General features: G+C 36.5%; 1 protein-coding gene and 1 pseudogene across 1 annotated transcript; one reads left to right on the forward strand and one right to left on the reverse strand.

Annotated features, from left to right (window-relative positions):
• Positions 1–2,178: 2,178 nt before the first annotated feature.
• Positions 2,179–8,879, reverse strand: LOC115955041 (annotated as a pseudogene).
• A 2,315-nt stretch (positions 8,880–11,194) lies between these two features.
• On the forward strand, positions 11,195–14,070 carry LOC115958365 (transcription factor RF2a-like). The gene is made up of 4 exons (XM_031076813.1): positions 11,195–11,209; positions 11,338–11,470; positions 11,574–11,658; positions 13,734–14,070. Exons 2-4 carry the CDS (start codon positions 11,375–11,377, stop codon positions 13,892–13,894), a joined length of 342 nt encoding a protein of 113 aa, XP_030932673.1. The 5' UTR covers positions 11,195–11,209; positions 11,338–11,374; the 3' UTR covers positions 13,895–14,070.
• Positions 14,071–14,803: the final 733 nt, after the last annotated feature.

A 14,803-nucleotide genomic window follows, 5' to 3' on the forward strand; every position in this document is an offset into this window, starting at 1 on the left:
TTTTGCCGTTTTTCCCATCTGGGCGGAATCCCATTCTGCCTACTTGAAAGTCGCCTGTTGCCATTCCTCTTTTTGTATTTCTCTGTTCTGGTTCCCCGAGATGCTTCCCACTTGTGCCGTGAGAGGTTGCTGGTTATTTCTTCTTTTTTTGTTGGGTCTTTTGGCGCTTGTGGCTTCTACTCTGTTTCTTATTTTCTTTTCTTGTCCTTTTCTTTCGAGTTGTCTTAATCTTCCTTTGACTATGCGCCTGGAAGGATCCGTGCCTCTTGATGGTTGCTGAGGATCCTGGCTATTTTCTTTAATTTTTGCCGTGGGTTTCTTTTCCTTCTTGATGTTTCTTCTTTTGGGCTTCAAGCATCCTGGGCCTGCTTTTTCTTTCGTGGTCCCCTTGCACCTGCTTCCTTGGACTTGGCTTATTTTCTTTTGGACTTGGCTTATTTTCTTTTGGGCTTGGCTCACTCTTTTGGGCTTCTCTCACTGTGATCCTTTTAGACCTCAACACCCACTTAGCAATTTTGCCTATATAGTCTGATTTTCTCAAAAGAGCTTGCAAATGGAGTTGGGTGAGCACCACCACAGTGTAAGCCTGAAAATAATGAGGAAGCTTCCTGGTGGCATGCAAGATGGTCAATACTGCCTTCTCTAGGGGTAAATAACGTGTCTCAACCTTCTGCAAGGACTTACTAACATAGTAGACAAGCCGTTAGACCCCATCCTCATTTTTGACCAAGACCAAAGTGATAGCATAATTTGTAACTGCCAGGTATGCATACATCACCTCCTCCTTCTCGGGCCTGGATAGGATTAGGGGACTTGACAAATACTGCTTAAGCTCCTCAAAAGCTACTACACACTCCTCGGTCCAATGAAAGTCCCTCCACTTGTGAAGAGGCTAGAAAAAAGGACGACACTTGTCTGCAGATCGAGAAATGAATCTATTTAGAGCTGCTGCCATCCCGATCAATTTCTGTACCTCTTTGGGATTTTGGGGAGGGTGCAAACTGTTTATAGCCTTAATTTAATCGGGGTTGACTTCAATCCCTCGGTGTGTTATCATATAGCTTAAAAACTTTCCCAAGCTAACCCCAAAAGAACACTTGGATGCATTTAGACGTAGCTTATGCTCTCTCAATACTGAGAATACTTCCCCCAAATCCGCCAAATGCTCTTCTACCTATATGCTCTTTATCACCATGTCATCAATGTAGGCATCCATATTCCTCCCAATTTGTGAGTCAAACATCTGGGTAACCATCCTTTGATACGTGGATCCTGCATTCTTAAGGCCAAAGGGCATCATGCGATAGTGATAGTTCTCGTTAGGAGCACGAAAAGTTGTCTTCTCCTGATCAGATAGTGATAAGGGTATCTGATGATACCCTTGGAAGGCATCCAAAAAACTCATCTGAGGATGCCCCACAATTGAATCCATCAACTGATTAATCCGAGGGAGGAGAAAAGGGGTCCTTCAAGCAAATCTTATTCAGATCAGTGAAATCCACACACACACATGCCACTTCCCATTTTTCTTCTTTACTACCACAGTGTTAGCTAACCATTCGGGATAGAAGATCTCCTTAATTGCTCCAGCTTGTTTCAACTTGTTTACTTCTACCCTTACTGCCTCGACATGCTTTTTGGATGAACGTCGAGGAGGTTGCTTACGTGGTGTAGCATCGAGATTCACATTCAATTGATGACATATGAACCCAGGGTCAATCTCTGGTACATCATAAGTGCTCCACAAAAACACATCAATGTTAACTTCCAAGAACTTCACCAATTCCGCCTTTTCCAATGGTGGTAACTGGGATCCCACTTGAAAATATCGCTCCTCATCCTGCGCTATTACCATCTTCTCTAGCTCCTCGGACAACTATTCACATGCTTCGGCCTACTGCCCCCCTATAGGGCCCTTTGGTTGCTATGGGACCTGATCCTTTGTTACTGCAACATGATTTACAGGATGCTATGTAATTGCTAACACCAAACATTGCCTAGCCATTGCCTGGCTACCAACCAACTTTCCACTCTTCCCTGAGTGGGATACTTAACCTTTAGATGTAGAGTTGAAGACACCACACCTATAGCATGAAGCCAAGGTCTGGCCAAGATAGTTGTATATGGGGAATATGCTTCTACAACGATGAAATTGACCTGTACCTCCTCGTCCCCGGCTTATATGGGTAATCTTATCATTCCTCGAGGGACCACCATCCTCCCATCAAAACCCATTAAGGGTGAATCATACCTTTCCAGGTCTTTGGGTTTTAAATTTAACCTCTTATACAAATCAGGGTACAAAATCTCTGCTCCGCTTCCCTGATCAACTAGTACCATTTTTATGTCATAACCACCAATCCTAATGGTAACCACTAAAGAATCATCTTGTGGCTGAAACATTCTCTCCTTGTCCTCCTCAGAGAAACCCAGGGTAGGGGGGGACCATCACTCTAGTTCTTTTAGGAGCCTAATCCTTGGCCCTTAGATCAGGGGCCCCACCCACGGACATGATCCCAGAACTTGCCCCAACATCACTCCTTGTCCTGGCAAAAATCACATTAATAGTGTCCAATGCTGGCTGAGGGACACCACTCCTATGAAACTCAGCTCCCAAGTGCCCAAACTGCCCCGTAGGCTAATGTACAAACTGATTGAGCTTCCTTGCCTTCACCAATTGATTCAGGTGATCATGCAGGGTCCTGTAGTCCTTCGTAGTATGTCCCTTGTCTTGATGGTAATGGTAATAAAGGCTTTGGTTTCTCCTAGATGAGTCCTCACCCATTTTATTGGGCTACTTGAAATAGGGCTTGTTCTTTATTTTCTCTAGTATTTGATATACTAGTTCTTTAAACATCGAGTTGGCTAATTAAGTCCCCATGGATAACGTTTGATTAGAGAATTCCCTTCTAGGGCGATTACCCTGATATCCCCCTCCCCAAGGATCCCTCTTCTCTGGGAAAATCTTAGCCTTGCCTTTTCCTTGGATTTGGTCCTCCTCTACCCGCTTATACTTATTTATGTGATCCATAAGCTGGTGCATATTCAGGGCAAACTTCATCGTTAATGACTTCCTCAAATCATGTTCGGTAGAGAGGACAACCTTAAAGGTTCTCACCACCACATCCTCAAAGTCCACATCTATCTCATTATACATTTCCCAATACCTATCCTAGTAAGTCCTGAGGGTCTCTCCTTCCCTCATGGTCATAGATAGTAGAGAATCAATTGGCTTGGGAACTGCACGTTATGAATCTAGTGCCAAATGCCCTCGTTAACTCTTCAAAGGACCCAATTGACCCTTCCTGCAAGGCATCAAACCAACGCATAGCCACCGGCACGAGGTTGGAGGGGAAAACTTTGCACATAAGAGCCTCATTACTAGAATGAACTGCCATCTTTTGATTAAAGTGGCTGACGTGCTCCACAGGATGTCCTCCCATTGTAAATGGTGAAATTTGGTTGAGAAAACCGATGAGGGAGCTTGGCTTTGTTAATTCTCCTAACAAAAGGTGACTTAGAAATTTGCTATAAGGCTTACTCATTGCATAATTCCCCATGCCACGGTGGGAAGACCTCCTCCCACACCTGTTTCTGTCCTGGCATGAGGAAGCTGAATAGGACTCACTAGATGGAGTTCTATATCTATAACGATATGAGTGATCCCTGATTTCACTCAAACCCTCACTTGATGGGGGAGATGGACTCCTTCTATCATGCTCCCTGTGCCTCAACTTCTGCGCAGGTGGTCTATCTCCTGTTGCAATTTCTGTGTCTCCTGATTTTGTGAGACATGACTCCCAATCCTTAAGTGACTCCGCTCTGTACGTTCAGTGTGCTAAGACTCCACCATAACACTTGGGGTATGTTGCCTATCTCTCATTCACTCTAAGTTAACAAATTGGTTCTCCCTTTATGAGCCAACCGATTCTTCCCTATCCTAGTCTATGTTAGCCATAACTGCTCATAACAAATCCACCGCACCTTGATGTTCCCATAGACAACACCAATTGTAAGGACCAAAAGATCTGGCAACCCAAGCCACTTAGAACAGTGAGTTGTGCAGTTTATTCTTGGCCCAAATCAATAAAATTTGTAAGAGAGGGCTTTGCCCGAGGATAAAAATAAGGAAGAAAGGGCTAATGCTATAGAATAGATGAGCAAATGTCTCGCTACAAGCCTGCCCGAGGAGGCCAATGTTATACAGAAAGTTGTATTGTTCACTCTCTTCTCTCAATGTTCTTCCTATTTCCCTTTTTTTTTTTTTTTTTTTTTTGATACTTGTGTCTGGCCCCCCCTTTTTCTAAAAACCATCTTTTTTATATACTCCCCCTTCCTTCACATCCTGGCCTTCCATCTTTCCCTCCCCCATTTCTCTTCGTGACACTTGGACCCTTCATCTGAGGAAAGTGGTAGATGGAGTTTGCTTAGTTATGAATTACACTGTTCAGGTCACTTCCTCATCTTTATATATATAAAGATGATGTTTACTTGAGAATAAAATGAGATTTGGTGGGTGTAGTTATTAAGAAAATACCCCACCCTTACAAGCTTACCCACAAAATTACTAGAAAAAATGAAAGAGGGCTTTTTTGTGCTAGGTTTCCGAGAGAGAGAGAGAGAAAAAAAAAAATTTAGAATTTCTAGAGGATTTTCTCAGAATTTTTCCACTCTTTTCCTTTTCTTTTCTTTTTTTTTTTTCCTATTTTCCTCACTATTTTGTCGCAAAAAGTTCCTATTTTTCTCAAAAAATGAGGGGGTATTTATAAGGGGATGAGGCCAAATGGAAGGCTAGCTAGGTGTAACATGGTCTCCCATTTCTTGACACCTCATCAGCCTACTTTGTAATTTTTTTTTTAAATTTTTGTTCCAATATTCGTGCAACTATTTTGAGGCCTTTTCAAACTCCTTTTTTATTCAAAATTTATATGCCTTGAAAGCTATGAATGTCTAGTTTCCAATGGTCTTGTTCTTGTAAGATTTGGAGCTACAGTCGTCAAGATATTGCGCTTGGAAGGAAGATGGCATAGTGCTGAAACATTCTGTGACGTTTTTCCTTAAAAAAGCAGATATAATCGAGCAATATTTACTAAAAGTAGTCAAGACCTTTTTCTTCAAGATGGGTCAGCCAGATCGCTCCAGTGCCTGCCCAGTTGGTACAATTTATTGCGCGAAATCGGCCAAAAAATTGCTTGTTTTTTCCTTGAAAAAAAAAAAAAAAAAAAAAAAGAGTTAGATTTTTATTAGGGTTTTTGGTATTTTGGTGATATCTCATCTGTTTTAACTCCAATTTTGGCCCGTAAACTATAGTTTCGAAGGGAAATATATGTCCTACAAGACGGTCCAAAATTCAACTTGATTCGACTGTTGGATTAAAAAATTCAACGTTTTGACCATACTTGGTTAGGGTTTTGGCCTCAATTGTATTTAATTTTACCCTTTTTGGATTTGAAACTTATAATTTTGCACCTTTTTTCAATTTTTTAAATTTATTTTGGCATTGTTTTGACGTGCAAATCAGGGCTGGACAAAATATAGTATCGACAGGTTTTACTGTAATTAGGTACTTTAGGATAGGGTAAAATTCATTGTACTATTCTTGTTAGTTTTTTTTTGGAAGTGGTGACCTAACATTCACCATGTGGGGTTTTCCCTGTGAGAGTTTTCCCATCGTGATCAAATCTCCATGTCAAACATATTTTCTAGTGTACTTAATCTAGTTTGGTAATTTGATTGTGCCTTAACTGGATTTGCATGTAATTTGGACTAATAACTCAACTTGGGTAATTGACTAATTAAATGGGGTTAATATATAACCCAATAGAGGTTAATCTCTTAGGAAAATGCATGCAATGAAATAAAGTCCCCCCCCCCCCTTCTTATGGACAAAATCCAAATTAAGCTTCTAAGTCCCAAAATTTCATTTCTCTCTATAAAATGCTAATTACAACCTAGCATATATTTAGAACCCTCTTTAACACAAATCAAGGCTTAATCACTTTTAGTCTAAAACTAACAATTAGTCTAATATAAGTGATTAACCAAATTTCATATTGCAAGCCTAAACAAGTAAGAACTAGAGCATATAAATAGCAATATGAAAATGCGGAAAATAAAACAAACTAAAACTAAACACAAGGAAGTGTTTAGGAAGAGGAAAACTAGAGCACCCAGGTGGAAAAATCTCTCCCCTGGCCACACGGTTATAAAATATCGACTAGATGAACAGTTGCAGTACAAGTAAGACTATGAACCCTCCAAGCCCATATCCCTTATGTACTTGAGCCCTCCAAGCCCTAGCTAGTAATCGATTTTACCAAGTCCTTTATTCAACTAGCTTCCCAAGGACACTACCATTGAGTAGCCAACAGAGAGCCACAGTTAGGTTTGGATTTGTAATGGCTCTTATGGTTTCCTAACCTTCAACATATAATCACAACACTCAAAGGACTGTATAGGAGGTGATGGTAATAAAAATCTCTCAAGGATGCAGCAATGGAGAGAGAAATGGAGAAGAGATATTGGGAGTGTTTCTATCACTTAGGCAAAGGCTCTCTCTTTCTCTACAAGGTGGATGGGATGAACCAAACAATCACAAAATTTCCCAAGAGTTCCTTTCCACCAAAGCAAACTATCTAAAAGCATTTTTCAAAATTTTACTTGCATAGAAAAAAACAATAACCCAAGTGAGCACCTTTAGGCTAAACTCTAGAACCATAAAACTTTCTTGTAAATGTCATATTTTTAAGTAATTGACATATAATATGACAAAATGCATTGAACTTGTATTTTGGGTAGCTCTAAGTGGGTTCAAGTAGACCATAAAAGCTTATATATCAAGTGTTATGATTGAACACATGAAGATTACTCAAGATTCATTGCAGAAAAGTGGGCTTGATCTTGTAGAAGACTTTTGTCTTTTGCACTGATCCCAGTATGTGACTAGCACCAGCAACTTGAGAGTTATTGTTGGGTGCAAAGTTTTTCAATCCACGCTTGTATATCTGAAAGCAGCTTGGTACATAACCCAAAGGTGCACAAGAGTGGCAGCAGCTTCATAGTTTTGTGTATCACACAGTATATGTCTCTGTGTTTGTCTCTCTATATGACAATGACTATAAAATAAGTCTTTTATATCTCTAAAAACCTATGAGTTGGTATTTTGGGATAGGCCGAGTAGTGGTAAGATTCCTTATACTTGTAACTACTTATTCTTAATTAGTGGATTCTTGGGAGTAGTGAACTAAAATTCATCCGGTGAAGTTTTTGCCTTGTGAAGGTTTTCCCCATTAGTTAACAAATCACTGTGTCCAATTTTACTTTCCACTACTCTTTAGTTTAGTTAGATTGGTGATTTTTTTCGTGCCTCCACAATATTGTATGTAATTTGAATAATTAATTAACTTGGGTAATTGAATTAATTAACTTATGTCAATTTATAACCCAACGTTTCCCATAAGCCAAAGTTTCTCAATATTAAACAATAATAAATTCATATTTTTAAGGTTTCAAGGTTATTTTGGTTATATTCCTAAAAATTCTTTAATTTTCTAGCTTAAGGATGAATAATCTGAGAAATTAGTTCGAGGATTTAGTTACTCATGTGTAAGATATCTATATATTATCGTAGTTGTACCTATATAGATTTAGTTATTCGTGGGTTCCAATTAACTCAACTAGTAAAGTCTCTAACGGTTGAATAAGAGATTTGGGGTTCAATCTCCGCCTACACCAAAAACCGATTGGTGTCTTGGTCTGATAATAAAGAGTTATTATTAGGAGCGGACGCCATAGGTTGAACTCTCTCTCAAAAAATAAAAAAAAAGATTTAGTTATTCATATTATATTCTACTTTTTAAAATATTAATCTTATTAATTTTTCTATATTTTTGTATGTATCACATTTGAAAATCTATCTTACATGGGATTGTCTCCTATTATGTCCACAAGAAGAATCAATATGCTCTTACCTTGTAAACCATAAATCTAACTGGCAACTCATAATGTTGCCAACGGAGACATCAAGAATTTAAATCCTTCATCTCCATTGTAATGATCAAATTCATCAAAATAATAATTACAAACCATAAATCTAATACATGATATAAACCTTTATTTTAAAATACTCTCTCTCTCTCTCTCTCTCTCTCTCCAAATCAAGATGTAATAGGCCTAAATAACCTAAGCACATCACAAAGCTTGTCAAAAATGACTAGACTTTCACTAAATAAATCCCAAAATGTCAATACTCACTTTATAATTTGTCTTTTACACTTCGTTTGTTTTGAAAATATTTTAAGGAAAATGTTTTTCCATTTTTAATTGTTTGTTTGCATGTAAAATGATGTCAAACTTGTAAAATATTTTTCTTTAACCATAAAATATTTTATAAAATGTTGTAAAATGTTTTGCCTTTTAAAACATGGTAAAATATTTTACAAAAACACACAATGGCTCCCCCTCCCCCCATTTGGTGGCTAAATCACCAATCTGGTGGGTTGGGCAGCCTATGCTAGTGATCTAATGGTTTGGTGGCCATAGATGCCATTTGGGTAATCAACACTAGCATTGGCCTCTAGTGGTCTAGTCACCGAGACATTATTCTGGCAACCAAAGCCGCCGTTCTGGCTACCAATTTCAAAGTTGTGGCCACTAGAGATGTCGTTATGGTGATGAAAGCCATTGTTTTGAGGATCGGTGCTGACAGTCCAGTCACGGAAGATGCTATTCCAACTATGGTTGCTGGCAATATAGTGGGCTAAAGTCATCGCTTTGACGACCGATGCCGATGATCTAGTCATTAGAGACATTGTTTGGTCTGTCAATTCCAAAGGTTTGATCATCAGACCTCCTGCACCAATAGCTCCAATTGTTACCATCGACTTTGATGGTTGGTTTGAAATTTTTTACATGTCACACAAAACACCTGAAATATTTTATAGAAAATGATTTACATGTATAATATTTATGTTTGAAAATATTTTACTTCAAAAAAAAAAAAAAAAAACAGAGCATTAGAACCTAAGAAGTTTATCATTTATTAGCCAATAAAAATTGTAGTTTCTGCAACTAAAATTTCAATAATGAATTAACCATAAATTATCACTCCATATTCTACCATTGATATATGGTAAAATCTTATTACACATGGTTCATAATTAAATAGCTTAGTGAAAATGGAAAGAAAATAACATCCAGACCTAAAACATAATTTAAATTCCCATTTAAAAAGCAAAAATAAAACATAATTTAAACAATATATTTATATATAAAAGGTCTATTAGTAATAGACTAATAGGAGTGAAAAACAAATACACACACCAACAGTTTCTACTCCTTTACCAAGGGATTTCATACCTGATATCACATTATCAATGGAGGGAAGAAGGTGAGTTTCATTCTCAATATATTGGTACTTATTTATTTATTTATTTTTCCTTCCATTTTATTGTGGTACTTTTTGATGAGATATTCTTACCTTCTTAACATTAATTTTTGGAATTCCTTAATTATAGTACAATATTTTTGTGTTACAATATATGTGTTCTATTTTCTTGACAAAAGAGGTTATCACAACCTCTTCCAGTATCTGACTATTCCTTCAGGTATTGCCATATACAGGATCTCTTGTCCTTCTTATCAACATGTTTTCAATTTCATTGATATATGTATTGTGAATATTTTTTACTAGTGTAACAAACTAAGATTTTTTTTTTTTTTTTTTTTTGATTGGTAAGTTTACACACAAAACAAGTGATTAAATTCCTTGTTTAATAAATTCATATGAAAGAAATTTATTTGATATTAGAGGACCAAGTATTTAGCAATGAAATTATATAACTTGACTTTCCTAAGGTTATGTTTGGTTGGGGCGAAAAGAGAGAGGATGGAAAAAGAGGAGAGAGAATGGAAGGGTAAATAGGAGCTTTTCTATTGTTTAGTTGATGATAGAAAATTAAGGGGAAGAAAAGCAAGCCCAAAAACTTCAACCTCCCCCCCCCCCCCCCGGCCCCTAATTTTTCAAGTGTTCAATTTATTCTTTTTTGTTTCTTTTGTCTTCCTTTGGCTCTTCCAAGGATCTTGGGGCCTGTCTGGAGAGAAAAGTGGAGTGAAAATGTGGACAACAAAGGCATTTACTATTTTGCCCTTTTAAACCCATTTGTCCAAATTTGCTTTTCTTTTATTAATTATGTAGTATGGGCAATAAGGGGAATCCAAACAAAATGCTTTTTTCATTCTCTCATTCCCCTTACCAACCAAACAAAGACAATTTATATTTATTTTTCATCCTCCCACCAACACTCATCCTGTTAAATTTTCTCAATTATGCATACCAAATATTTATTACAAAGTTCATGTTTATCAAAGAGAAAGTGATCACTGTCATTTGGGGCTCATTTGATTGGGGTAATTATTGTGGAGATGGAAAATGAGGGAGAAAAAATTATAAGGAAGAGTGTTTGGTTAAGAGGAGAAAATGGTGGGGTCTAGGAGTTTTCTCCATGGGGCCACCATTTTGGGTAATTTTGGAATCTCCCTAATTTTAGGAAAAAATGTGGGGGAAGAGAGAGGGTGGGGTGGGGGTGGTGCTTGATGGAAACTACCCATCTCCTCTCACTCATGTTTTTCATGTAACTTCTTTTCTTCTTCTCCTTCTTCTTCTTCTTCTTCTTTTTTTCAAACTTTAATGTTTAAGTTATTTTTTATATATTGAAAAAAAATTTGTTTTCTTTTAAAGTATTAATTGGTTTATGCTATAGGAGTATGAGAGTAAATTTATACAAACTTACATTTTTTATCATCTCATTTTTCTTCTCAACTAAACAAAATATTTTTTTCATCTCTCTACTTTTTCACCCCCCAATCAAACATACATAAGGGGAACTAAATATGTTTCATTCCCCCACTTTTCCATCCTCCAACCAAATAAAGTTTAAGGAAATGTTTTGAGGAGAGAGAGAGAGAGAGAGAGAGAGAGAAGATAAGAAAAAATGAGAGGAAAAAGTGACCAGGATATACTAAGGATATTTACAAGTTGAGGAGATGATTAGAACTAGTAAACAAACTAAGACTTAGTTTCATTTATTCTTCTTTTTTTCCCCTTTTTTTTTTCTTTTTTTTTTTTTGTGTAGCTCAATAAGTGCCATTTTTTCCATAAATGGTTCAAGTTATTTAACAAGGTTTTGCTCTTTACTTCCAGACAGCTAAAGTAAGCCCTCTTTTAATTAAAGTGGTCAATATACCAAAATCTCTCTTCATTATCAACTTAGATTTAAGAGCCAAAAGGCTGTTGAGACCTAAACAAATTTCACATCATTATTGTCATGCATGTTATAGGAATGCAACATCCACAACCTCTACTCAAAGGGAAATCATGAGGAATATGCGCTATATTTCCGAACTGAGGAGAAAGATACGAAGACTGGAACAGGAAGATGCTGAATTGAAACAAAGGCTGAACATGATTTTGGTAATTTACCTCTCTCTTTCTTCCAAATGCTTTTATAGCTCAAGTATCTGGAGACTGAAGTAGATTTCTGACTATCTTTTCTCAAATGGGATTCTCATAACAGGCTGACTTTGATGAGAATATAACTGAAAACAACCAGCTTGCCTATCTTCAACAGGAAGTGGAGCACAAACTTCAAGTGCAAGAATGTAAGCATTTTATTTTAAAAATTTTGCTTTTGTCTACATTTTTGTCATGGGGAAGATTTTCTTTTCTTACTATATCTAAAATCAAATGTGGCCATCCTCATCTACTAGGTTTAAGGTTGCAAGTTTTTAAACAAATGTGGCCAAATTCATGGAAGGATAACTACTAATGGCCACTATTTACAAACTTGCAAGTTTTTAAACTGACAGCATAGAAGCAATGTTTTATATGAACTCCAAAACTACCTAGTCTCTTAACCTGGGCCAACCCAAGGGATTTTGGGGCCTAAAGTGACATTTGAATTGAGACTTTTATATATTTTAATTTGATGAAATAATATATATATATATATATATATATATATTTTTACTTAAAATCTATTCTTTTAATTTGTTTAAATGCAAAAAAAAATTAGTTTTTTATTTTTTGTTCATTTGTGAGTTGTTCATCTAAATTTTTTTATAACTTTTTTTTGAAAATTTTCTTATTCGTTTTGTGAGATTTTTTCATAGCTTATAACAAATTATCTAGAGAATCATTTTGAGACTCGGTAAAATTTTCACAAAAACGTTTTTATTTTTAACAACTAGTATATCTATAAAGCTACAAAATAAAATTTTATCAAAAACAAAAAAAAGTGGGTGGACTGTGGTCTACAGTCCACCTATACTTTGCTAAAAAAAATTCCCTTTTTTATATTTTATTTTTGTCTTTAATAAACAATTTATTTTGAGTATTACTAGGGGTACAACAAAATGTCACAACATTCTTAAATTAGAACAGCAAAAAAATTAAATTAGAGATTGTGATGGGCAAATACAAATCCTTTGTCCCAATTTTTTGTGTACTACTTCATGCTCCACCAATCATGATATGTCATAAATATATATATATATATATATTTTCATTTTCTACTTTGGTTGACAAGTTATGATTGGTGGATTGTAATTAAAGTGGTACATAAAAAATGGGATAGAGAATTTGTTTTCATGGTGGAGCCATGTGTGACTTGGCATGTTAATTTAGAAATGTTATGTGAAATTATTGTGACATTTTGTTTTGTCCATAGCATTACTCATTTATTTATTTTTTTTATTGGCTAATATTTGGGGTCTAATTAATACTCTTATAAGTATTGAGAAAAATTAAATTTGGGGTCCATGTTCCACTTAGGGGCCTTAAGCGACTGTGTGATGCCCCAATTTGATTGATTGTGTGATGTGTGTGGGTATGTAATGAGTCCCACATCAGGTATTTACTGGGTAAATTTGGGCTTTATTAGCAACTACAAGGAGTCTCAATTGCGACTAGTCCTTTTGAGATATAGCACAGATGTGACTAGCATTTTTCCTTGTGTCGTTACATATGGTATCAGAGTCGGTCCGGTAATCCTGTGTAGGCTCAAAGACACTACCCCACAAAGTGGACCCTAACGAGGACGTTAAGAATTTAAGTGTGGAAGATTGTGATACCCCAATTTGATTGATTGTGTGATGTGTGTGGGTATGTGATGAGTCCCACATCGAGTATTTACTGGGTAGATCTGGGTTTTATTAACAACTACAAGAAGCTTCAATTGTAACTAGTCATTTTGAGGTATAACGTAGATGTGGCTAACACTTTTCCTTGAGTCGTTACAGACTGCTTAATTGGCCTAGTGGTAGTGCAAGCCCTACCCTTAGCAAGCTATACACTATACACAACTTATTTTAAACTTCTAGTGGCCTTTAAATGTGATTCTTTATTTCATATGAACACTCATTTTGGTGTGTTTAGCCAAAAGTATGATTGTTCCACCAATGTGAGTGATTGAAAAAAGAATATGGTATTAACGTGCATATTGAACGCCACCTTCTTAGGTAGACCTGAAAGGCATGGGACTCACCCCTATGTGAAAGGAGCGTTATATATGCCTCTTACACCATATACTAGCATGGAACCCACTTCTATGTTAGACGGGTGTTACATATGCTTGTTACACCATTTATCCTCTCTAGCTATTGGCACTTTATCCTTATATCACCTTTGTTAGTAGCATGTATGACCTCAAATAATGTTGTATTTCTTTCAATGGTAGCACTCAATTTTGCTATGGAGGAGGAGAACAATGAGCTGAGACGAATTATTTGCCAACAGCAGCTATTACCAGGTGGGGATGTGAACAACAACCCCATTGAGCCTTCTACAAACCAGGCTGAGGAGAATGATCAGGATGCTGACCTAAAGCCTAAGGAGTGAGAGCAAGTGAATCTGCAGTGATGGCCAGTTATAGAAGAACCAAAATATGACTATGCATGAATAAAGGAATAAGGCCAAAACATATATCCTGGTTCTTCAAACATAATAACAATTTATGAGCTGTTTGAGCATATTTTTCATATATGACTGCTGAAATTATCTTTGATAAAAACTTGGCTTGCTAGTTCTGGAGCTAAGATATTTAATAGCAGATTTGTTCTCACATGGTTTTATGAGTTTCAGTATATTGATGAAATACATCATTTCTAATTATAGTCTAGAGAGACCAAGAAAATCAGCTACCTTAGATTATAACCAAATGCTACCATGTACAAATAGGTTCCCCAGTCCTATCAACTCTATGGTTTTCTCTCAAGTAGACTCCCTTAGTTATCCATAGTTATGAGTCAATTCAGCAGCCAGTGTTCCCAATATACAGGCTTGACGGTTAGGTCTTTGAACTCTGAAATTTATCTATTATCTCCGGCATACAAAAAAAGAAACGAAATTTATGTTGCTTGCCATGGTGATTTTTTTTTTTTCACGATTCAATATAATTGGATTTTGGGGCTGAAAATTGGATGTGGGGTCCTTACTTTAGCAGAGGGTGAAGGCAAATCATGATTTTGGAGGATTAAGATTTTAATCTACTTAGTTATCCCAAATGAGCTGTGTCCATGAATGGAACTATTTATTGGATGATACCCGGTAAATATAATTAAGGAAGTAGGTAAAAAACGATGTCAACCCCAAGCTTGTTCAGATTGCGCTCTAAAGTTAAGATTTAAGGTAGTCTTGAGAGGTTTGTTGTGTTAATCTTTTGCCAAAGAGTGCAATGGATGTATGAGTTCAAGCCTGATTGAACTAGAATCTGAGTCAATGAGTATAGAATTAGCTATAATTTTACTA

This window comes from Quercus lobata, chromosome 1 (assembly GCF_001633185.2).
Source record: "Quercus lobata isolate SW786 chromosome 1, ValleyOak3.0 Primary Assembly, whole genome shotgun sequence".
NCBI classification, from domain to species: domain Eukaryota; kingdom Viridiplantae; phylum Streptophyta; class Magnoliopsida; order Fagales; family Fagaceae; genus Quercus; species Quercus lobata.